General features: G+C 35.0%; 1 protein-coding gene across 6 annotated transcripts in view; it reads left to right on the top strand.

Moving 5' to 3' along the window:
• The window catches only part of KIAA1109 (KIAA1109 ortholog), a 215,483-nt gene that overhangs the window by 94,563 nt on the left and 97,834 nt on the right, over positions 1–23,086 (top strand). For all 6 annotated transcript variants that reach the window (XM_023217544.3, XM_023217545.3, XM_023217546.3 and 3 more), the window contains exons 30-43: positions 2,415–2,485; positions 3,263–3,436; positions 4,408–4,528; positions 5,535–5,681; positions 6,066–6,193; positions 6,535–6,734; positions 9,165–9,362; positions 10,049–10,260; positions 13,841–13,992; positions 14,449–14,599; positions 14,784–14,936; positions 16,936–17,176; positions 18,388–18,530; positions 22,475–22,694. In XM_023217544.3, the coding sequence (XP_023073312.2) occupies positions 2,415–2,485; positions 3,263–3,436; positions 4,408–4,528; positions 5,535–5,681; positions 6,066–6,193; positions 6,535–6,734; positions 9,165–9,362; positions 10,049–10,260; positions 13,841–13,992; positions 14,449–14,599; positions 14,784–14,936; positions 16,936–17,176; positions 18,388–18,530; positions 22,475–22,694 (2,311 nt within the window). The remainder of the gene's footprint in view (positions 1–2,414; positions 2,486–3,262; positions 3,437–4,407; positions 4,529–5,534; positions 5,682–6,065; positions 6,194–6,534; positions 6,735–9,164; positions 9,363–10,048; positions 10,261–13,840; positions 13,993–14,448; positions 14,600–14,783; positions 14,937–16,935; positions 17,177–18,387; positions 18,531–22,474; positions 22,695–23,086) is intronic.

The following is a 23,086-nucleotide window of genomic DNA, read 5'->3' as shown; positions in this document are numbered from 1 at the left end:
GTGGCAGAGCGACACTCCGTCTCAAAAAAAAAAAAAAAAAAGATTTGGATCAACTCTTTCTGAATTCATATTTTCTGTGTCTTAAAAATAAAATTTTGAAGTTTTTAATGATGTTCTTTTTATTAATTCATCAACTCCTTCCATGCAAAGCCTTCGATGTCCACTTACTTGACATTTGCGTTCTTATAATTCAGTATGAATATGGTTGTTGGGCATTTTTGTAATGTATTCTGAAAATGCATTACAGAATTTTTTAGGTAAGCTAAAAATACCTCAAAATAAATTTAGTGGTTATAGCCAATATGAATACTATACTTATTTGAAGTGTCTAAATGCTTATTTAATTATTCATAATTCAGATATTATACAGTATTCTGAACAAGGCATTTGGTGTAGAGTGGTGAGGGAAATGGATATGGAGCTTATGGTTTAGAGGTGGAAGACTGACAATTAATAGATAGATAGATCAGTATATAATTACAAATTGAGAAGAGTCTATGATGATAACCAAGGGATACTGGGATAGAGAATAACAAGGGGTGGGGACACCTAGATTGTATTGAGATGAAAGGTCCATCTGAGGAGATAATATTTAGACTGAAATTTGAAGGATGATGAGGAATTGAAGATAGGAGGACCTCGGGGCACTGCATTCCAGGCAGAGGCAATCACCTTCCTAAAGCCCTGAAGCGGGAAAGAGATCAGCATGCCCGAGAAATAGTGAGTGGGGAGACTTGCTCATAATGAGGCTAGAGACCTAAACAAAGGTCAGATCATTCAGAGCTTATAGACCATGGCATCAGGAGTTTGAATTTTATTTTAGTTTCATTTATTAACTCTTCAGAGTTTTAAGGAAATATGATATGATCTCATGTACTTTGAACACTAAGTAGAATTGAATTGTCATTAAGCAAGAGGAATTGGGGTGATCACTTAGGAGATGTGACAGTAGTCTGTGCAAGAAACGACCAGGGCTTGGACGTAAACTGTATTAGTAATGATGGGACATGATACATGGAGTTGAATATTCTCGTAGATTATGTAGGCATTTGAATAATATTTATTGAAGGAAGAAGAAACATTAGTGACAGTTGCAAAATTTTGTTTTTAAGGTTGTACTATTTTCTTATCTTGCCCAAAACCAGTTGCCCATGCTAAGATTTCAAAATGTACTTTTTAGTCTATGTGGAAATATGTTGATATATGAATTTTCCAGTGTAAAACTGAATGGCCTTTGTGCAGAATAGTACCTGGGAGGATAGAATTATTTCAGTATTTTAAATAAATCTTTCTAGTTTGATTAGACAGTCAAATCTCTAGAGAAGACAGGTCAAGGAATTAATATTTTTAGAAAGCTTCAAAAAAACATCAGCTGTTACCAGAAAGACAAAAAAATGACATGTATTGGCGAGGATGCAGAGAAAAGGGAACAATTGTGCACTGTTGGTGGAAATGTAAATTAGTGCAATCATTATGAAAAACAGTATGGAGATACCTCAAACAGTTAAAAATAGAATTCCATATGATCCAGCAATCCCACTACTGGGTAATATATCCATAGGCAATTAATTCAATTTATTAAAGAGATGTCTGTACTCCCATGTTAATTACAGGACTATTCACAATAGCTAATATATAGAATCAACCTAAATGTTCATCAATGAATGGACAGATAAAGAAAATGTAGTATATACACACAATGAAATATTATTCTGCCATGAAGAAGGAAATCCTGTCATTTGTGACAATAGGATGAATCTGGAGGGCATTATGTTAAGTGAAATAAGTAAGGCACTAAAAGACAAATACTTCATGATTTCACTCATGTGGAATCTAAGCAAGCTCTTACAGATGTAGAGAGGAGAATGATGGTTACCAGAGGCTTGGGTAGTTAGGGGGAAAAAAAGTGACCTGGGAGGTAAGAAAGTTATTTTTTGCCATTAAGTCTAAATAACTGACTAGCATTTATAAAGGTTCAATTTGGTTAGTCAGGTTCATTTATTTATTTTCCATGTTATCATTTATGGATATAAAATATAAGAACAGTTTTTCCTATAGTTTAATGTTTCTGTGACTCTCTTTCCCACTTAAAAGTTGGTTGTGCTAGGAGAAGACTAAAATTAGCTTGAGAAAAAACTCAATTTAAAAAGAAACTCTGGAGGAAAGACATTTGAAACACTTGCTTTTAAGTTTCAGTTATAGTCTTTTACCCTCACAACCCTGTTCTGCCATTTATTTGAATCAACAAAGTGAAGCTGCCAATTGAATATATTCTTTGATTTGCTCAGTTTGTCAAATGTTTATATCAAATATCTCAAAATCATATTAGGTAATTCAGATATTTACATATATCAGTTGATATAAAATTAGAGAAATATATAAAAAAATCTAGACTATAGTATTTTATATTCTAGGTTATCAAGCAGGGGCTCACAGCTAATTCTTTGCTAGACAGAGGCATGCAACTTTCAGGATCAACTTCAAAGTAAGTAAAAATAACATGCTTTTAAAGTGTATTCCTTGATTATGAGATGGGTAGAGTTTATTCTGAATAATAATCATTCTTTATTTGAGTATGAACTTTATATTAAGAATAAATTACCAAAATAATTCAGCTCTTTTGCCTGCTATGGCTTTGGCTACATTTATAAGTAGTCAGTAGCATTTCTTTTAAACATGCTATAACTTGGCATATCAAAATTGCTGACTAATAAGAATTCAGTATCATATTTTTCATAATTTGGAAAAGGTACATCAGGTAAATATATTAAAATTTTTTTCTCATTCGATGTATTAGCCATCTTTGATCAATTAGCATTTTAGTACTTCTTTTGGCCTTTGAAAAGTCTTTGGGACATAAAATATCAAGTCCAGGGCAGGCATGGTGGCTCACACCTGTAATCCCAGCACTTTGACAGGCCATGGCTGGCAGATCACTTGAGGCCAGGAATTCGAGACCAGCCTGGCCAACATGGTGAAACCCCATCTCTACTAAAAATACAAAAAAAATTAGGCATGGTGGCTCATGCCTGTGATCCCAGCTACTTGGGAGGAGGAGGTTGCAGTGAGCTGAGATCACACCAATGCACTCTAGCCTAGGTGACAGAGTGAGACTCTGTCTCAAAAGCAAAAACAAAAAAAAGTCAAGTCCAATTCCATAAAATTTATGGTTGTAATGAATGCATGTGTTCACTTATTAAGGAAGCTCTAACTTCTAATTCATGGTCTTTTTAATGTATGATTTGCTTGTTAAATTGTGTAGTACACCATATACTCCATTGGAAAAAAAACTCGCTGATAACACAGATGATGAAACATTAACAGAAGAGTGGACCCTGGATCAACCAGTGTCCCAGACCAGGACAACAGCCATAGTTGAAGTAAAAGGAACTGTTGATATTGTTTTGACTCCCCTGGTGGCTGAAGCTTTAGACAGGTATTGATTTTGTCTAGAAATCCAACTATTGCTTTATACAATGGTTACTCTGTGATATAAGTATATGTGATATGACATGTTCATATAGAAGATCGTTGTTAGTTATAAGTATATGTGATATATGTTCATATAGAAGATTATTGATAGCTATTTTGATTGAATAAAAATGAAAATATGCTTAAAGAGGTCTGTGTTTCAGTTATCATTTGCTACTTTCTCAGCCTAAATAATTACAGTTGTCCCTCCGTATCTGTCGGGTATTGGTTCCAGAACACCTGTGGATACCAAAAGCCACAGATGCTCAAGTCTTGCCAGTTGGTCTTGTGGAACCTGAGGATTAAAAAAGCCAACCTTCTGTATTGGTGGGTTCTGCATCCCATGAATACTGTATTTTGAATACCGTATTTTCAATCTGCTCTTGGTTAAATGTGTGGATTTGGAACCCACAGATATGCAGAGCTGACTGTATATTCAAATTTATTATTGTATTGCCATAATATAATAATACATATTATATAAAACTGACATGAATAAAAATGAGAATAGAACATAATGGAAGTGGTGTAGAAGCAGTTGGAAAGAGAAGAGGGGTTCAGTGGAGATGAGCTTTCATGAAAATCTTCCTTTTCCTGCAAAAGCCCATAATTTTTCTTTGATAACTTATACTATTAAGATTCTTATGATATGTCATATAAATGAAGAACACAGGAAATATTCTTCAGAAGTTTGTTAAAGAAAAGATCATTGCCCAGTGTGGAACACTTCTTCTTGGGGTGAGGGTGGTGATGGTGGGGATAACCTCAGAAATGTTTCCCTTGTATAATTTCTAAATATGTGGCTTAGACATTCCCATTTCAATGTTGAGCAATTGTACATATTCAGATGGTGCTATGTTTCATGATATGTTTACATAAACTAAGTTGTAGGATTAGTGACATTTAAATATTTCATTTACTGCTTTTTCCCCTCAGATATATTGAAGCAATGGTTCATTGTGCTAGTACCCGACATCCAGCTGCAATTGTAGATGATCTTCATGCTAAAGTCCTTAGGGAAGCTGTCCAAAATAGCAAGACTACCTTCTCAGAAAATGTAAGAACTTTTAAATTCAGTGGGCATAGCAAACTGAATATTTATCATGGTTACAGAATATTCAAACTTGAAAAATTTTCTTCACAAGTTAAATCAGAATATTTGGACATGTTCTAAAAGCGTTTATATGTCATTGGCTCCATAAAAGGCAGGACATATAACTGTACTATAGATTGACTAGTAGTAAAAATATTTATTTAAAAATATATTAAGTAGCTTTATTTGTTTTATTTCAGAAGCAGCTTAGTTCCAAGCCTTTTCTAAAGAGCTTTGGCCCTAAGTGAATGAATATTCTTTAGGACTGATACCTTGCTTTTCTAAGACAGCTGGTTATGTTTTGATTTTCCTCTATGATTAGATGACTTGTATCTTAGTATTACTTTTGAGATTTTCCTCATTCACTTCAGTGAATCAAGTCACTACTCTCATTGTGTGATACCCTACTTACATTGTGGTTCTAGCCACGAAACCAGTTGCTTAGCAGTCATATCCCAGTGCTCTTCCAGAGCTTCTCCATTTGATTTTCAAATTTATCTGGATTATACTTGGAGTAGGGACCAGAAGAGAGATGAAAGTGAGACTGATTATTTTAGTTAACTATTTATTTAATATATATTGGCATTTCATGTGATAGAGTAGATGAGTGAAAAAAAGAAATTTAAAAATATTCCTAGCCAAAAAGGGGCCAATTATCAGAAACCTAGTTTGTTTTCAAGCCAGTAAAGTTTAGTGATCTTAAAAAATGCCTATAATTACTGTATCATTTTTTCTGTCTGCTTCTCTATAGGCTGACTTCAATTTAATATGTATTAGTTTTCTCAACCCTGATGCTACCAGTCTATTTCCTAGCTTATCGAAGGTTTGGATTTTAAGGTGTGATGTAAAACTAGAATGCAGCTGGCACATAGATGGGCATGGGGGGCAGTGTGAATAAGTGAGTTGCTGTTGTGGATGACGTGGAAGTTATGAAAAGCTTATGAAATAATTTCACTTATGATCTTTTTAGTTATCTTCCAAACAAGACGTTAGAGGAACAAAAACTGAGCACCCTACAATAGGAACGACTAACCAAGGACAAGCACAGACAAATCTTATAACGAAGCAAGATAATGTAACAATTAAAGGTCTTCAGACTAATGTTAGCATACCAAAGGTAACAATTTAATATTTAAAATTTGTTTCCTGAAAGAGGAGAGCATTTTGATGGTATTTGTCCTTTTCAGTTACCAGCGTGAATCATGGTAGAACAGTGTGTAATATTAAAGATATATGTTTTATTCCTATGCTCTAATGTAGATTTAATGTAATATAAATAGTTTACTTAAGCAGAATATTAGGTAATAGTAGAATGCTCCACATTCATGCAGTAAAAATTTAATTATGATTATTTTATGAGAATCTGTATTCATAAGCTTCGTCTTCACTGTCAGATACATAGATATACCATTCTTAACAGTAGTTTTTCATTTTTGTGCATATTTTATGTTTAAGTGATAACTTTTCACTTGTCAGCTCTGAAATTTTGTGTGTGTGTTAGGTAAACTTATGTTTGTTACAAGCCTCAGTGGAAGAATCTCCAACTACAGCTCCTGGTAGGAGTGTGACTCATGTTTCCCTGGTGGCATTGTGTTTTGACAGAATTGCTACACAAGTTCGTATGAATAGGTAAGAAAGACTTTATTAATCTGAGCCATGATTATCTTGCTGGATGGAAAAGCAAGCCTTGATCATCTTTTATTTTTAATACATTTCTAAGAAGGTAATGTTAAAACTCAAAACTGGTTTTGGAATTTCAAATCTTAATTTATAAATTAGTAACATATGTCTTTAAAAGTTTTTTACTATTTCTATTCATAGTATCTTTCAGTAAACATTGAAGAATTTTTTACTACTATTGGTGTATAATAGTAGAGTGTTTTTTTTTTTAAAGTAAACCTTTTAGGTAAAATGTTTTCTCTGAACTGTATTATTTGAATGTTGAACATTTTACTCTCTTTTTTTCATAGAGGTGTGGTTGAAGAGACTTCAAACAATGCAGAACCTGGTAGAACATCAAATTTTGATAGGTATGTTCATGCCACAAAGATGCAGCCTCAGTCATCTGGATCTCTCAGATCAAATGCTGGAGCAGAAAAAGGCAAAGAAATTGCAGCCAAGTTAAACATTCATCGAGTTCATGGGCAACTTAGGGGTCTTGATACAACAGGTAGGATTCTACAACCAATATGTTTTTTCTTGGCATATATAAATCTAAGATGATTTTTGCAAAAGGGAACATGTTTTTTTCTTTTGACTATTGATACAATTTGAATATTCTATAAGAAAGAGAAAGGTATTTCTCCCTGTACTGAACATGTGGTGTTTAGCTACTTGTCACTCACATTCTGTACAGAATAGAAAATAAACTTTGGTAAGAAAGTTAAGTGTTATGGTCCCAAATTAGGAACTGCTTCTATTTCCCATGTGTTTTTTCCATGCTATTTACATAGAACAGAAAGGACAGGCCAGGCGCGGTGCTCACGCCTGTAATCCCAGCACTTTGGGAGGCTGAGACGGGCGGATCACGAGGTCAGGAGATCGAGACCATCCTGGATAACACGGTGAAACCCCATCTCTACTAAAAATACAAAAAAAAAAAATTAGCCAGGTGCGTTGGCGGGCGCCTGTAGTCCCAGCTACACGGGAGGCTGAGGCAGGAGAATGGCGTGAACCCGGGACGTGGAACTTGCAATGAGCCGAGATTGCACCACTGCACTCCAGTCTGGGCGACAGAGCGAGACTCCGTCTCAAAAAAAAGAAAAGAACAGAAAGGACATGATCTTTATAGTCTTTCTAATTTTTTAAATCATTCTGTTTGTAAAACAGTGTTAAAAAGAATTAATTATAATATTAATCAAAACCAGAGAGACTGTAAAATGTAGCAGCAATAAGGTGACACACATCTCTCTTAGTGTCCCTAGTGAGGTAAAAAGAAAGTAGAGCTGTTATATGTCATTTTAATATTTTTGATTCTTATTTAGCACATTTTCTTATTTAGAAACTTAAATGATTTCAGAATGTCAGATTCAATTCAGAAAAAGTTAGATTTGTTAATCATGCTTGAGATGATTGCTCTGCTGAAATCTTTATGTGGGACTGGTGACCAATCCTGAATAATGAATAAACAAATGAATTCCTTGAATTTGCTTACTGTATTTTATAGGTTCTGAAGTTTCCATGATCCTGTCTGCATTCTGAGTCTGTGTATATGTTTTGACTTTCTCAAGGCTTATTTTTTTCATCCCAGGTATGAGGCTCAAAGCCTTTGACCTGAGATTTTCAAGGGACTTTTCATGACTGCCTAAGATCTGTAGTCCTAAAACTGGTGAAAAATGTGGTGGCTTGAGTGAAGACACTTTTATCAGCTCTGTAGTTTGCACGGGTAACCAGTTTGCACTGGGTATTACACAGACCATAAGCAGAACCTTATATAATTTTGAAAGGCATTATCATGCAGAAAAAAGTCTCATTGAAGACAAAACTCCCAACGAAATTCCAAGGTGGACATTTCTGTAAAAATGTGGCAAAAATGTAGATGTCTTTGCTTATATGTAGGTTAGTTATTTGCCAAAGGATACTTAATAACCTCATGATATTTGTTACCCTTATAGGGAGGGAAACTAGGTGTCTGGTTGTGCTGTTAGAGGCTTTTCATTGTGTACTTTTTCATAATTTTTTGAACTTTGATACATCTGGATATGTATGGGATTAAAGACAAATACAAAAAAACTAAATAATGAGAAAACTCTAAGAAAATGTAGGTGAATATTTATTCTCTGAATAACACCTTTTAATTATAAATGCAAAGAATGTCATTTCCATATGATGGAATTTTATATAGCTATTAAAATTATATATTTGAAAAAATTTTAATGACCTGAGGAAATTATTTACTATTGCATGAAAAATGTGAACCAAAGCTGGGTTTGCAAAGTGATCTCTAAAGGGCTAGAAGGCAGTGTACTTCAAATATAAACAAGTTATCCTTGAATGGTAAATTTACGTGTGTTTTAAATATATATATATTTTTATTCATTAGCGATAATCAGAGAGAGAAATGAAAAAAGTAAGATAAAGTAAAACTTCTCCCAGGCACTTGGGATGTTAATTTCCACGGTGTATCTGTAAGCCATGGAAGCATGACAAGGTCTATGATAAATTGTAGTTATATAAAATATGTTAGTATAAAACAGTCTTTTAGTGAAAGCTATAATTTGCCTAGAAAATCATGTTTTTCCTAAGGCTTGGTAATTAATTGAAATTTTTTTTTATTTTGTGAGATGATGAAAGTATTTAAAACTACTGTGAATATGAATTATTTAGGATATTTTTAACTTTATATTTTTTAGAATATCCTGTAATCATTCAGAAACAAATTCATACTATCTTTGAGCAACTTGTTAATCATAAAATCTTCTTTTCTTCCTCTTAGGCAGCATTATTCTAAAAGTTAGCTCATTTGTTTATTTTTCCTATCTTTTCGGCAGAGCACTGAGACATCTTTTAAAGACAACCTGTGTGCCAGTTGTCCAATTTTTTTTTTTAAGTGTAAACTTACATCTTTAAAAATGGTCATTTTGCTCTCTTTTGATAATAGACATTGGGACCTGTGCAATCACTGCTATTCCTTTTGAGAAGTCCAAAGTTTTATTTACTCTTGAAGAGTTGGATGAATTTACTTTTGTGGATGAAACTGATCAGCAAGCTGTTCCAGATGTAACTCGAATAGGTCCCAGCCAAGAAAAATGGGGATGGATAATGTTTGAATGTGGACTTGAAAATTTAACCATAAAAGGCAAGCATTTTTTGTTGAATTCTGCTTAAGTTGGGGACAAATTTGCCCTATATTGCAGAAATGTTTTGAACAATCATGGCTTTCAGTAACCTGAATCAACATAATAAAGCAGAAACTGTGGTATCTGGGATTATTTATCAGGGGTGAGTGCCTCATACCAATTGCCGAAGTGGAACTTTTCCTCCATTATGTGATTTTAAAACTAGGTAGAGCTTGAAAAAAACAATATGTTTTTCAGAACGAATTCCCAAATAAAATATAAAGCCACCCAATTTTTTGAAGCTTTGCATCTTGGAAAACTGGATCTTTGATCAGTAGATCAGTAGAATTATGCCATATAGGATATAAAAACTGTAAATTCTTTATTCAGTGAAAAATATCTACTTAGAATTATATATGCTTTCTTATATATTATTGAGTAATATCTCAAAAAGGAAGGTTGATATGTGTATAACACTTTTTTTAGGTTTAGTAATATATAAAATAGTAATTACTGTAAATAATAGTAGTTGTATATGCCTACAATTATTTACCTGATAATTCAATGATACATTACTTTTATAAATAAGGGCAAAGACTTGGTGAGAAAAAAATAGTCTTTATGAAATTGTATACAGATATTGTAGAGTACAGCATTAAGATACTTTCCCACCATTTATAATAAATACTTTTTTTTATTTTTATAGGAGGAAGACAGTCTGGTGCTGTTTTATATAACAGTTTTGGAATTATGGGTAAAGCTAGTGACACAGAAAGGGGTGGAGTGCTGACATCCAATAATTCTTCTGATTCTCCAACCGGAAGTGGTTATAATACTGATGTCTCTGATGATAATCTTCCATGTGACCGGACAAGCCCTTCCTCAGACTTAAATGGAAATTCTGTTTCAGATGAACAGGTCAGTGACTTTCTAATAACAATAATAATGGTGCTTTAGAAAAATAACAAAGAAAACTACATGCGCAATTCAAAATTAGTTTCTGGAGTGTATTTGCCTGTCTTTCCCTATTTTGGATTTATGATATCTACTTAAATGTTAGTCAAAGTATGTTGCTGAATATACTACTAGAATAGAATTTCTGAAGTATATCATAGATATATTTATATCCGTCATAGTCCTAGCATTATGCTTTGCTCATATTAGATACTTAATAAATATTTGTTGAATTAATAGATTAATAAAATTTAAGAGAAGCCCACCTATAGGTTTTAGAGGATTTTAACAGAAGTCATTTTGTTATTGCTAGTATTTTATGTCAGTTCTAAATATTTTTGTCGGTGTCTGCTTATTTCAGTTAAGAGTTCTGATTAGTACCTTATATTCAACTCACTTTTTATTTTTATTATGGTAGAATTACATGGGTGGTGATGAGTACAGTAACAACAACAACAAAAATATTCCAAATTTTGTGTTGAAGAAATGTTGTGCCACTAACTGGTGACCTGGGGCAAGTCCCTTACCTTTTCCTAAGTTTCTTTACCTGTAATAGGAGTATGGTCATGATACTGACCTTGCAGTGTTGTGAAGATTGAAGCAGACAGTACATATGAAGGGCTTAGCTCAGTATCTAGTACATAATAACGTAGTAACTGTTATTCTAAAACATATGTACATATATTTCTGGTCACTTTGAAAATTAGGCCAATTGGAGAGGAAAAAGTTCCAAAGAAACCACCTTTTAATTAGGAAGTCTAGTATGGGTATCTAGTAATCATGGGTATACTCACCTATTCCTAGGGATTTATTTTTAAAACATTTGTTTTTATTTAATGTGTAGTTTAATGAGTTTAATCACTGTTTTTTTGGGGTCTTTGGAAATGTTTGAGGGATGTATTATCACTTTAATTAAGGAAATTTAAAAATACAATAGCTACTCGCTGGACAGAAGAGCTGCGACGAGCCTAGCTGTTCTTTCCTTCTCCTTCACCTACTAAAATACTTGACAGAAATTCAAGCATCTTTCTTGATCTCTCAGATCCTACTCTCCTTGCTGAAAGTCCTTGAATTTGCTAACATTATTTTCTTTGGGTTCTCTGACTTTATTGGTCCATTTCCTTATGGAATTTTTTCTTCTTAAATGTAGTGGTCCCCTCAGGTTCTGTTGTTGGCTCTTCCTTTCTTCTGGCTATTTGTCTGCTCCCTGATGAATTTCATTTTCTAGGTCAGTTCCGTAATTTAATGACACTTCTCTTTCCCACTGGCCACACCTTTAGCACCAGCTCTTTACTTGAGCTCCAGAATTGTGTTTAGTGGCCTTTTAGACATCATCATTTAGTATTTAGCAGAGTCATGACACCTCCATTCCAGACCGTAGTTCCTGGACATTTCTAGACACACTCTAGGCCAGAAGGGAACCCACTGCATTGAAGGAAAGGACCCAGTCCTGGCAGGATCAATCACCTGCTGACTGAAGAGCCTTTGAGCCCTGAATAACCAGCAGTACCCAGGTAGTACATCATGGGCCTTGGGTGACACTCTGCGATGTGCTGGTTTAGGTATGACCTAGCACATTCCTAGCTGTGGTGGCTATAGTGAGACGTTCTTCCTGCTTGAGAAAAGTAGAGGGAAAAGTAAAGGGGACTTTGTCTTGTGCCTTTGATGCCAGCGTGGCTGCAATATGCAGAGTACTAAGCAGGCTCTTGGGGTCCCTGATTTCAGGACATGGCTCCTGGATGACATTTCTGGACCTGTCCTGGGTCAGCAAGGAGCCCACTGTCCTGAAGGGTGAGTTTCAGGCCTGACAGCATTCACCACATGCTGACTGAACAGTTCTTGGACCTTAAGTGAACATCAGTGGTAGTTTGACGGTACTACCCCTGGGCCTGTGATGGTGGTGGCCATGGGGTTAGGATTCTCTGCCTGTGGAAAGGGGAGAGAAGAGTGGGAAGGTCGGTGTCTCATGATATAAGTGCCAGCTCAGGCATGGTAGAATAGCACACCAAGTAGATTTATAAGGTTTTTGTCTCCAGTTGTTGGCTCCTGGATAGTATCTCTAGACCTGCCCAGAGCCTGGGGAACTCACCACCCTGAAGGGAAATATACAAGCCTGGTTGGCTTCACCACCTACTGATTGTAGAGTTCTAGGTCTGTGAGCAAATATAGGCAGAAGTCAGGTAGTGGTTACAGCAGGCCCTGGGTGAGACAAAGTGCTATGCTGGCTTCAGGTCTAACCCCACACAGTTCCAGTGGTGGTAGCCACAGGGGTGCTTGTGTCACTGCTTTCCCAGCCCCGGGAAGCTCAGCACACACAGAGAGAGATTCTCTTTGGGAGAAAGTAAGGGAAGATAATAAGAGCCTCTGTCTGGTAATCTAGAGAATCTTCTGGATCTTATCCAACACCACCAAGGTGGTACCTCTATAAGTTGCAAGAACAGTGATACAGGGCTTGGGGTGCCCCCTAATGCAGATATGACTGTGCTGGCCAAAAACTTATAACACCCAAGTCCCTTTGAATACCTGAAAAGCCTTCCCAAGAAGGAAGGATGGGTACAAACAAGCCCAGACTGTGAAGACTACAACAAACACCTAACTGTTCAATGCCCAGACACTGATGAATATCCACAAGCATCAAAAACAGCCAGCAAACTACGACCTCACCGAATGAATTAAATAAGGCACCCGGGACTAATCCCAGAGAAATTTCAAGACAGAGAATTCAAAATAACTGTATTGAGGAAACTCAGAGAAATTCAAGGTAACACAGAGAAGGGATTCAGAATCTTATTAGATAAATTTGACAAACAATTAAAAGTAATCCAGCAGAAATTCTGGAGCTGAAAAATCCAAGTGACATAGTGAAGAATGCATCAGAGTCTCTTACTAGCAAAATTGCTCAAGTAGAAGAAAGAATTAATGAGCTTGAAGACAGACTGTTTGAAAACACACAGAGGAGACAAAAGAAAAAAGGAATGAAAAAGAACAAAGCATGCCTACAAGATCTAGAAAATAGCCTCAAAAGGTCAAATCTAAGAGTTACTGGCCTTAAAGAGAAGGTAGAGAAAGAGACGTAGAAAGTTTATTTAAAGGGATAACAACAGAGAACTTCCCAAACCTTGAGAAAGATATCAGTATTCAAGTACAAGAAGGCAGAGAATACCAAGCAGATTTAAACCAATTAAGACTACCTCAGGATATTTAATCATTAAACTCCCAAAGGTCAAGCATAAAGTAAAGGATCCTAAAAGCAGCAAGAGAAAAGAAACAAGTAACGATGGAGCTCTGATATAACTGGAAGCAGATTTTTCAGTGGAATCTTTACAGGCCAGGAGAGCGTGGCAAGACATATTTAAGTGCTGAAGGAAGAACACTTTTCAAAGGATAGTATATCTGGCAAAAATATCCTTCAAACATAAAGGAGAAGTACAGACGTTCCCAGACTTGATTTGATGAAAAGGTTTTGCACTGAAAACATTAGCCTCTGTGTTAGTAGTTTTAAGGGCTGTATGTTAATAAGTTTTTGGCATTCTATTTTATATAGGATGAAGGAGTCGAATCTGATGATTTGAAAAAAGATCTACCTCTGATGCCTCCTCCTCCAGATTCATGTAGCATGAAGTTGACCATTAAAGAAATTTGGTTTAGTTTTGCAGCTCCCACCAATGTGAGATCTCACACACATGCATTTTCTAGGTAAAGAGTTTTTAAAATATAGTATTATCCCTTGATGTTTCTTTATTTTAAATAGAATACAATTCTGTTTCATATTTTTTAAAATTACTTTTCTGGTATATATAGTATTAAGGTTGCAACTTTTTCATCATTCTTACTTCATATGTTTTGTAGACATTAGTCTCACCTTGTTTGACCCAATTTCTTTCATAGTACTTTAGTTTTATTTTTATATGTTCCCCTCCCTTAGACTTTTGTTTACTCTTTTTATCTCTGACAGGCTTTTTTTTTTCTTTCTTTTCTATTGTCCAATTTTTTTACATTTCTTAGTTTTGCTTTCATAATTTATCAGTGCTCAAAAAGAAAATGAAGTAATTTTGCCTGAGTAAAACAACCACTAAGTACAGTAGGTATGGGGAATTGTTTGAAATACAAATTTTGACACTTGTTTTTATAATTTTTTATTTATGTTAAAAGGCAGCTGAACCTTTTAAGCACTGCAACGCCAGCTGTTGGTGCATGGCTTGTTCCCATTGACCAACTCAAGTCATCCTTAAACAAATTGGAAACCGAGGGAACCTTGAGAATTTGTGCTGTTATGGGATGCATAATGACAGAAGCATTAGAGGTATGTCTTTAAATAAGGTATTATACAAACTTTAGTATTGAAAATGACCCCTTATTGTTAATCATTGTTGGAAAATATCAGACTTGTAAGAACAGACTTACAAGTTCTTAATTACTGAATATCTTTTATTTGTAGGCTCTTTCATACCCATCACTCTAAATCTATTGTTGTTTCTTGATTTTAGAATAAAAGTGTACATTTTCCCCTAAGAAGTAAATACAACAGACTTACGAAAGTTGCTCGCTTTCTCCAAGAAAATCCTTCGTGTTTACTATGTAATATACTACACCACTACCTGCACCAGGCAAATTACTCCATCATTGATGATGCTACAATGGTAAGTTACTGAAACTACATTAGTTTTAAGGAATTCTCTATTCTGTTGGTGGACCACTGATACACAGGGTTTGAGATGCATATGAGAATGGTTAGAAATACAGGTCTATTGTCCAGGCACGGTGGCTCACACCTATAATCCCAGCACTTTGGGAGGCTGAGGCGGGTGGATCGTCTGAGGCCAAGAGTTCGAGATCGAGCTAGCCAACATGGCAAAACTCTGTCTCTACTAAAAATACAAAAAATTAGCTGGGTGTGGTGGCTGACACCTGTAATCCCAGCTACTCGGGAGACTGAGGCAGGAGAACTGGTTGAACCTGGGAGGCAGAGGCTGCAACGAACCAAGATCACTCCATTTCACTCCAGCGTGGGCAACAAGAGCAAAACTCTGTCTCAAAAATAAAGAAAAAAAAAAGAAATACGGGTCTATAGACAAAGAGTGTGCTCAGATTAATGATTTGGGAGTTGCTAGCATAAAGGTGTTAGTAGAAGCTGTAGACATGGATGAGATTTCCAGGAATGCTATGTTGAGTAATAAACTGCTCAAGGATGGAATCCTGAAGAGTGCCAAAATTAAAGGGGGTGTAGGTCGTTGGATAGGGATACATGGAGTGACGGGAAGGGAAAGAAAGAGGTAGGAGAACCAGGAAAGATTGATGTCTTGGAAGCTAAAGGTATAAAGAGTTTTTAAGCAAGAGAATAATCACCAGAGCCAAATTTCACATACAGTTTGATGAAACAGGGACTAACTGATGATTGAGGGGAGAATATATAATTGCACAAAATAAATACAATCCATCTCTGCCTTTAGAAAAGCAGATAACACATGATGATTAGAGTTTTACAACTTCTAGGATCTCTCTTCTCTTCTTCAAGCTGCTGGCCAATAGGGGACACACAAGAATCTTTAGTCAAATTAGGGACCAATGTATCAGTATTATTAATGGCCAGTCAAGCCATTCATCAGGCAAGTCAAGAATCTCTAGTAAGTGTTGGATTTGAAAAAGACACTTAGACTTAAGGCTGGTGTAGTGCTTTTTACTCCCTCCCTGTGAATTGAAGACTGGAAAATCTACAGTGTAAGCCTAACTTGCCTGTGTAGTTATAGGTAGAGAAGCTTGAACAGGGCAGGCGTTTCCCATGGATGGATGCTCTGCCAGATGTGTTTTCCATGTAAGAGGAAGAAGCACAATATGGCCCTCATGTGAGGCTAGGAATGAAAGGACAGGCTAGTGGACTTGGTGTTCCTCAGAAAGTAAACAGGGTGATTCCTGCCCTCTAGTAAATAGTGCTCTTCAATCAAATTAACCATTTCTCCTAAAATGAGGAATGATAGGAAGCAGGATGAAGAGGAGTTAGATATTTTTCTCTTTAGGCTAAGTCAAGGTAATTAGACTAAGGTAACAGGAAAAGAGCCAAAAGTTTCTTTCTTATAATCGTCACCATGTGGAATAAAATGTATTTTAAAGTATATAATTATTACTGATAATACAGTTAACTTTCAAGGCAGTTACAAATTCATCTATGTCTAGCATACTGCATAAGTTATAGTAATTTATTTTTTAAAATGTTAAAACAATGGTAGTTATCTAATCTTTGAAGGAAATAATTTTACTTCCTCTTTGCTTACTGAATGTTCCAAGTAGCTCAAAGTACATTTTGATTCTTCACTTAGGCAAAATAAGTAAAGTAGATTGAATGCTTCTTAAAAAAAATTTCAATTTTGTATCCCACATCTAGTATCATATTCACCTGTGCTGTTGTGTTGTTTTATGACACAAAGATGAAATATTGTATCTAGAGATTAGATTCTGTAGTCTACATATAATTGAAATCCTGACTCTCTTGGGTAACTTTGAACAAATTACTTAACATCTAAGTTTTAGTTTCTTTATCTGTAAATGGGAATTATGATATTTGAATAAATACATGCAAAACACTTAAATGGTAACTGATATTATTACATTAGATTACTTCTAACCACATCATTATTGTTACAGAGTGATGGACTTCCTGCTTTGGTAACTTTGAAGAAAGGTTTAGTTGCACTGGCAAGGCAGTGGATGAAGTTTATTGTGGTGACACCAGCCTTTAAAGGAGTTAGCTTACATAGACCAGCTCAGCCTCTGAAACCTCAAATAGCTATGGACCATGAACATGAAGATGGACTTGGATTGGACAATGGGGGTGGTCTTCAAAGTGATACCAGTGCTGATGGAGCAGAATTTGAGTTTGATGCAGGTAGTTTTGTAAGCCTCTATTGAGTACTTTCTTACACTTCACAATTAGGGTGTTTTCTTACTCAATACAATTGCTGTATGTTTTTTGCTTAGATATTATGCATCTTTTATTAATAAGTTAATATACCTCTTTAAAAATGTCAAGACCCTTTGTTTTTCCTCACAGTTATTAATTAATTACTAATATAAGCAATTTTAGATATTACATACTTGTTAACATGGTACTTGTGATAATTTTAATAATTCATGTCCCAAATTGGAAAATGGTCATGGCTTAATTATACAAGTATGATTTTTATTAGCCAAATAAGTGATAATGATTAGGAATTTTCATTACTGACCTGATTTTATAAGCTCAGTTTTGTGAAATACAGTAGACTTCTCCAGATCTATCCAGGACAAAGATATCTTAATGTAAGTAGAACATTTTGAATGAAACACATAAACCTCTATTTAAAATTTGTATTTGTCTATTGTCTTCCCTATGCCACGGTATTTTAAAGGGGCCTTTGTCTTTTTACCTGATGCCTGCTTGATCCTGAATTTATGTAACCTTGGGGGCCTGCACTCAACCTACAATTTTGTCAACAAAATGGCTGTGTCAGAACAATAGTGGATATGCATTTATGAAATGTACTTGCGTACCTTAATGCTTTGTGAAAGATTAATTTTTATTATCATGACCTATCATATTTAGTGGAAATGCATGTTACAATGTTTTGAAAAAAATATTGAAAGAGTAGTCTTAAAATTAGAGATTTTAGAACATTGATATATAAAACTTTACCAAGCTTAGTTTTAAAAATAACTTGATATTTAACAAATAAATGAGTTATGAGGAATAGGGTAGATTTTGTTTATTACTTATTTTAAAAAATTTCAAATCTACACAAAAGTTTGAAAACCAGTACACTGAATATCCCAATTATCTGCAAATCCCTCTGTTAATCTATGACCAGTCTGTGCTTTCTTGAGCTTAGTTGAATTGGCTTTTGGTCTGAGTATCATTTGCATGGAATATGTGAAAGTCTGAATAAAAGCCGTTTGTTCCCTTCTTGAAACTGAGTGAGAAGATTGGGGTGGGGGAGAAAATAAATATTTGTCAAGGAATATGAAAGTTGAGTGTCATTATATAACTAGAAATATTGGGGCTGATGTTTCAAGAAAATATGTGATAATCTATTGCTCACTTATTCTTTTGAACTGTTTCAGCCACAGTCAGTGAACACACAATGCTATTAGAAGGAACAGCTAACCGACCTCCACCTGGTAGCTCCGGACCCGTAACTGGAGCTGAGATAATGAGGAAACTTTCTAAAACTCATACCCATAGTGACTCTGCATTAAAAATAAAGGTATATTATTGCTCTTTTTGGTTAGAGTTATTCAGACTTACAGAGAAAACCTAAAATTTTATCTCAAATTTAAATGTTAGGTGTCCAACCTAACATTCAGATAGCACTTTTGTGTTGAAATTAACTTGATTTGTAATTTCAGTTTAAATATTTCTTTGAAAATTGTATCATCAGTAACTACTGTTAAGGACCACTATAACTACCAAGCCTTAGAGCTGTCTTCAGTTTATTGAATACTGTATTCAATAAAATCCCAAATAGAAAATGTTGATAATCTTATAATTACCTGTTTTAATGAGAAGCCTTTTCGGCAGTGTATGATCAATAGGTGATTTGGGTTAGACTATTTTACGATTTTTTTTTTTTTTTTTTGGTTTTATGAACATTTAATGGATGCCTGATAAGAGACATATATAGCAAAGTGGTTAGAGTACCACTTTGGAAGCCAGACTGCCTTGGTTTGAAACCTGCCCCTGCTACTTAGTTGCTCTGTGACTGAATGGGTTTTAACTGTATTGCAATTTCCTTGGTGTAAGATGGAGATTATAATAGTAACCTTCTGAAGAGCGTTGTTGTGAGAAATAACTGAGTTAATTAATGAAAAATGCTTAGAGCAATATCTGACCCTTAATCAATTATTTGTTGTTAGTGGTTCTTTATTTTTTGCTAGTTATTTGTTGTTGTTGGTTCTTTATTTTTTGCTAGTTCACTTTTGTGAGCACTGAAAAAGTTAAAATTTTAACTTTCTGGCCAGGTGCGGTGGTTCACGCCTGTAATTCCAGCACTTTGGGGGGCCAGCGCGGGTGGATCACAAGGTCAGGAGTTCAAGACCAGTCTGGCCAAGATGGTGAAACCCCATTTCTACTAAAAATACAAAAATTAGCCGGGTGTGGTGGCAGGCGCCTGAAATCCCAGCTACTTGGGAGGCTGAGGCAGAGAATTGCTTTAACCCAGGAATTGGAGGTTGCACTGAGCGGACATTCTGCCAGTGTACTCTAGCCTGGGCAACAGAACGAGACTCCATCTCAAAAAAAAAATTTTTTTTGACTTTCTCTGAAAGTCTGTGTATAGACTCACATTGATGCCCAGAATCCGTAAAACTGATAATTTTGACAATATTAAATAAAAATTTCTACACAGAAAAAAGTAATATACTGTCATGCATCACTTATTAACAGGGATGCATTCTGAGAAATGGGTCATTAGGCAATTTGTCGTTGTGCAAATATCATAGACTATACTTATACAAACCTAGATGATGGTACAGCCTACTACACGCCTAGACTATATGGGATAGCCTTTGCTCCTAGGCTACAAACCTGTACAGCATATTACTATCCTGAAGCCAGTGGGCAATTGTAATACACTGGTGTTTATTTCAACATAGAAAAGATACAGTAAAAATATGATATTATAATCTTCTGGGTTCACTGTTGTATACGTTGCCTATAGTTCACTTAACTGTAATTATGTGGCACATGACTGTATTGTAAACAGAACAGTAAAACACATGACAAAAGGACAATTTTCTAAAATATAAAGATCTCATTCTTATCATTAAGAAAAAAGCCAATACCAAATAGAAAAAATGGTTAAATGATATAAACAGGTAGTTCACAGGAAAATACATACACATGTACAAAGATGTTTTCTTATAATTAAAGAAATGTAAACTAAAATGAGATTTCCATTCTCACTTACTAGATTGAAAGACTAAAACTTTTGAATAGTGTACATTGTTGGTGAAGATGTGAGAAAACAGATACTCATATGGCATTGATGGGAGTAAAATTGGTGCAACCTCTTTGAATAACAATGTGGCAATATGTGTCAAAATTTAGAAGGTGATGCTCTTTTATCTAGTAGTTCCATATTCAGGAATTCATTCTAGAGAAAGTCATAGATGCTCAAAGACATGATGAGTCTGAGAACATTCTTTGCAGCACTATTTATAAAAGGGAAATCGTGGAAACAACACAAAGTACTAATCATTAGAGGACTAATAAACTAGTGTACAGTGATATAGATGCATACTATGAAATCTTTTAGATGAAGTAGATCTGTAAGTGGATATGGAATGATCACCGAAGTACACTGATAAAGTATAGGATGATATCTATTTGTGTGTTTAAAAAAGGATAAATATGTATGTACTTATATAGGCCTAAATGATTTATGTAAAGATAGATAAGAAACAATTAAGAGAGCCTCTAGGAAAGGGATCCAGTATACTGGAACACAGGACTTACTTTGTATTGAATAGTCTCTTGGGCTTTCAAAGTTTTTATTCTGTGTAAGTATGGCTCTTTTAGTTAAAACATTCAATGATAGTTTGATATACTTTAAAAAGAAGACTTAACTATTGAGCTTATTGTTTCCACAGTATAGTTAGAAGCTTGGGACACTTTAATCTGTCTTAACTTTTTTTCCTGATGGACACTTTAATCTGTCTTAGCTTTTTTTCCTGAATCATATTTAGATGTTTTCCTGTTAAAGGTGTTCATTTTCAGAATTTTTTTTGAACATTCTTTTGCTATGGATTATTAAAGTCCTCTAAAAATGTGAAATTCCAAATGCTTAGTTTCAGATCTTTGCTTTTCAAGATCTTTTTGCCTTTGTAGTCTTTTTTTCGTACTGTATTTTAAATTGATCTGCCATTCTAATCATAGATATGACAGAAGATAGAAATTTAAAAATTCTGTAATTTTTAATTTTTTTCATTAATTGTGGAAAGTCTTTTTGGCATTTAGAGCTCTCCAGAGAATTAAATCTTAACAAACCTTGATTATTAGAGTACTCGGAAGGATAATTTAGTGTTAAGAATTTGAAGGTAGAAGTTAGGTAGATGGGTTAAAAATCTGGCTTTTTCCTTAGTAAGTATGCAAGTGACTTTTCTTCATCCTTTAGGACAGAAATAATATCTTACCTTAGAGAACTTAAGGATTAAATAAGATAATACATGAAATATACTTATCAAATGTTTAATATGTTTTAAGTGTTCTTTTATTTCCTGTGTCAACACCCTTCCTCCACCTTTCCTCATCTAAGTGAGGATGACTGGGAAGGCATAGAAAAAGGAATAAACTTTTCTGCTTTCCAGAGGAGGTTAAGACTTTTAAGGGCTTCACAGCACTGGTGTCCATTGCGTCAACATTTCTTGCTGTTAGCAAAAAGCCTCTAGTTTCCTTCCAGGTAGATGTCTATCTTGACTCCTGTAAAAAACTGCAGGGAAGGTTGCTGAAGGTAGACAACTTTTCTTTCTTTAGTTTCTTTGAGTACCTAGACTTTACTTTTGATGGTGTCAGTCATGTAAAGATCCTGTCACAGATCCTTTGTGTGTGTGTGTGTGTGTGTGTGTGTGTATGTGTGTGTAGTAGGTTTTTCTAGGGAATATTTTGTGCAAGGGATATTGTGTCTGGGTATCAGTTTGCTGGTTCAGTAAATAAGCAGTGATATAAATATTTCAGGCTACTGTTTTTCTTTGCTACCCACGTGAATGTTCCTTGGCACTTCCACAAACACCCTATGTATAACTTTCTGAAGTTTCAATATACTGTTTACTGCTCCTTAAGTATGAATAGTGCTTCATTTCTACCATCTGTTTGATATACTGTGCTATGTGGTTTTATGTCTTGTCACCAGACTCCCTCATCAGATTAAGAAGGGAATTAATGATCCATGGTTAAAATAAGTGGATGTGCTTCGTTATAATATTGATAATAAAAGTAGCCCTTTTTCTTGTACTATAGAGTTACAAAACATTTTTACCTACATTTAAGGACGTATGTAAAAAGCATTCACCACAATCCTAGTAGACATGATCAGTTTTGGTATTAATGTGCAAAATAGCTAGCAGTTACAGCAACAGTAATAGTAATAGTGGTTGTAGTTATCAGCCGTCATTTTTATATACGTAAGAAATAACCCTGTTACACTTTCTGTAGGGCATTCACCCATATCATTCTCTGAGCTATACCAGTGGAGACACTGCCACTGATTCTCCAGTGCATGTTGGACGTGCTGGGATGCCAGTAAAGGAGAGTCCAAGGAAGGAGAGCCTACTCAGCTACCTGACTGGAAGCTTCCCAAGCCTGCACAACCTCCTGGAAGGGACTCCTCAGAGAAGCAGTGCTGCTGTGAAAAGCAGCTCCCTAACAAGAACAGGTACATGCTCTAGATTTGATAATTACATTTTTATATTTATGGGGGAATTGAAATGAAACAGGACTTAAGTTTAGTTAGATATATACTTTGGTAGTACAACTAATCACTCATACCTTATCTTTGAGAAAAAATTTTAGGAATCCATTGTTCTGTAACTTTTTGGAGTCTTCATGCCCTTAGTTTGCATTTTTAAATTGCAGCACTGACTAATGTCAACGTAGGCTTTTGGTGTGGGGTGCTGTCTCGACCAGCAATACAGAATTTCCCCCATTATGATAAAAATAAGCTATTTATTAATGCATTAATATCCAAATACCAACATTATGCAGTGAGAATTTAAAACCATCTGCAAACATACATTTTAACTTGGTTCTTCAAACATAGTTATATAA

The sequence above is a fragment of the Piliocolobus tephrosceles genome, chromosome 3 (assembly GCF_002776525.5).
Source record: "Piliocolobus tephrosceles isolate RC106 chromosome 3, ASM277652v3, whole genome shotgun sequence".
Taxonomy (NCBI): Eukaryota; Metazoa; Chordata; class Mammalia; order Primates; family Cercopithecidae; genus Piliocolobus; species Piliocolobus tephrosceles.
Note: the sequence above shows the minus strand (reverse complement) of the source record. Positions and strands in the feature narration are given on the sequence as shown.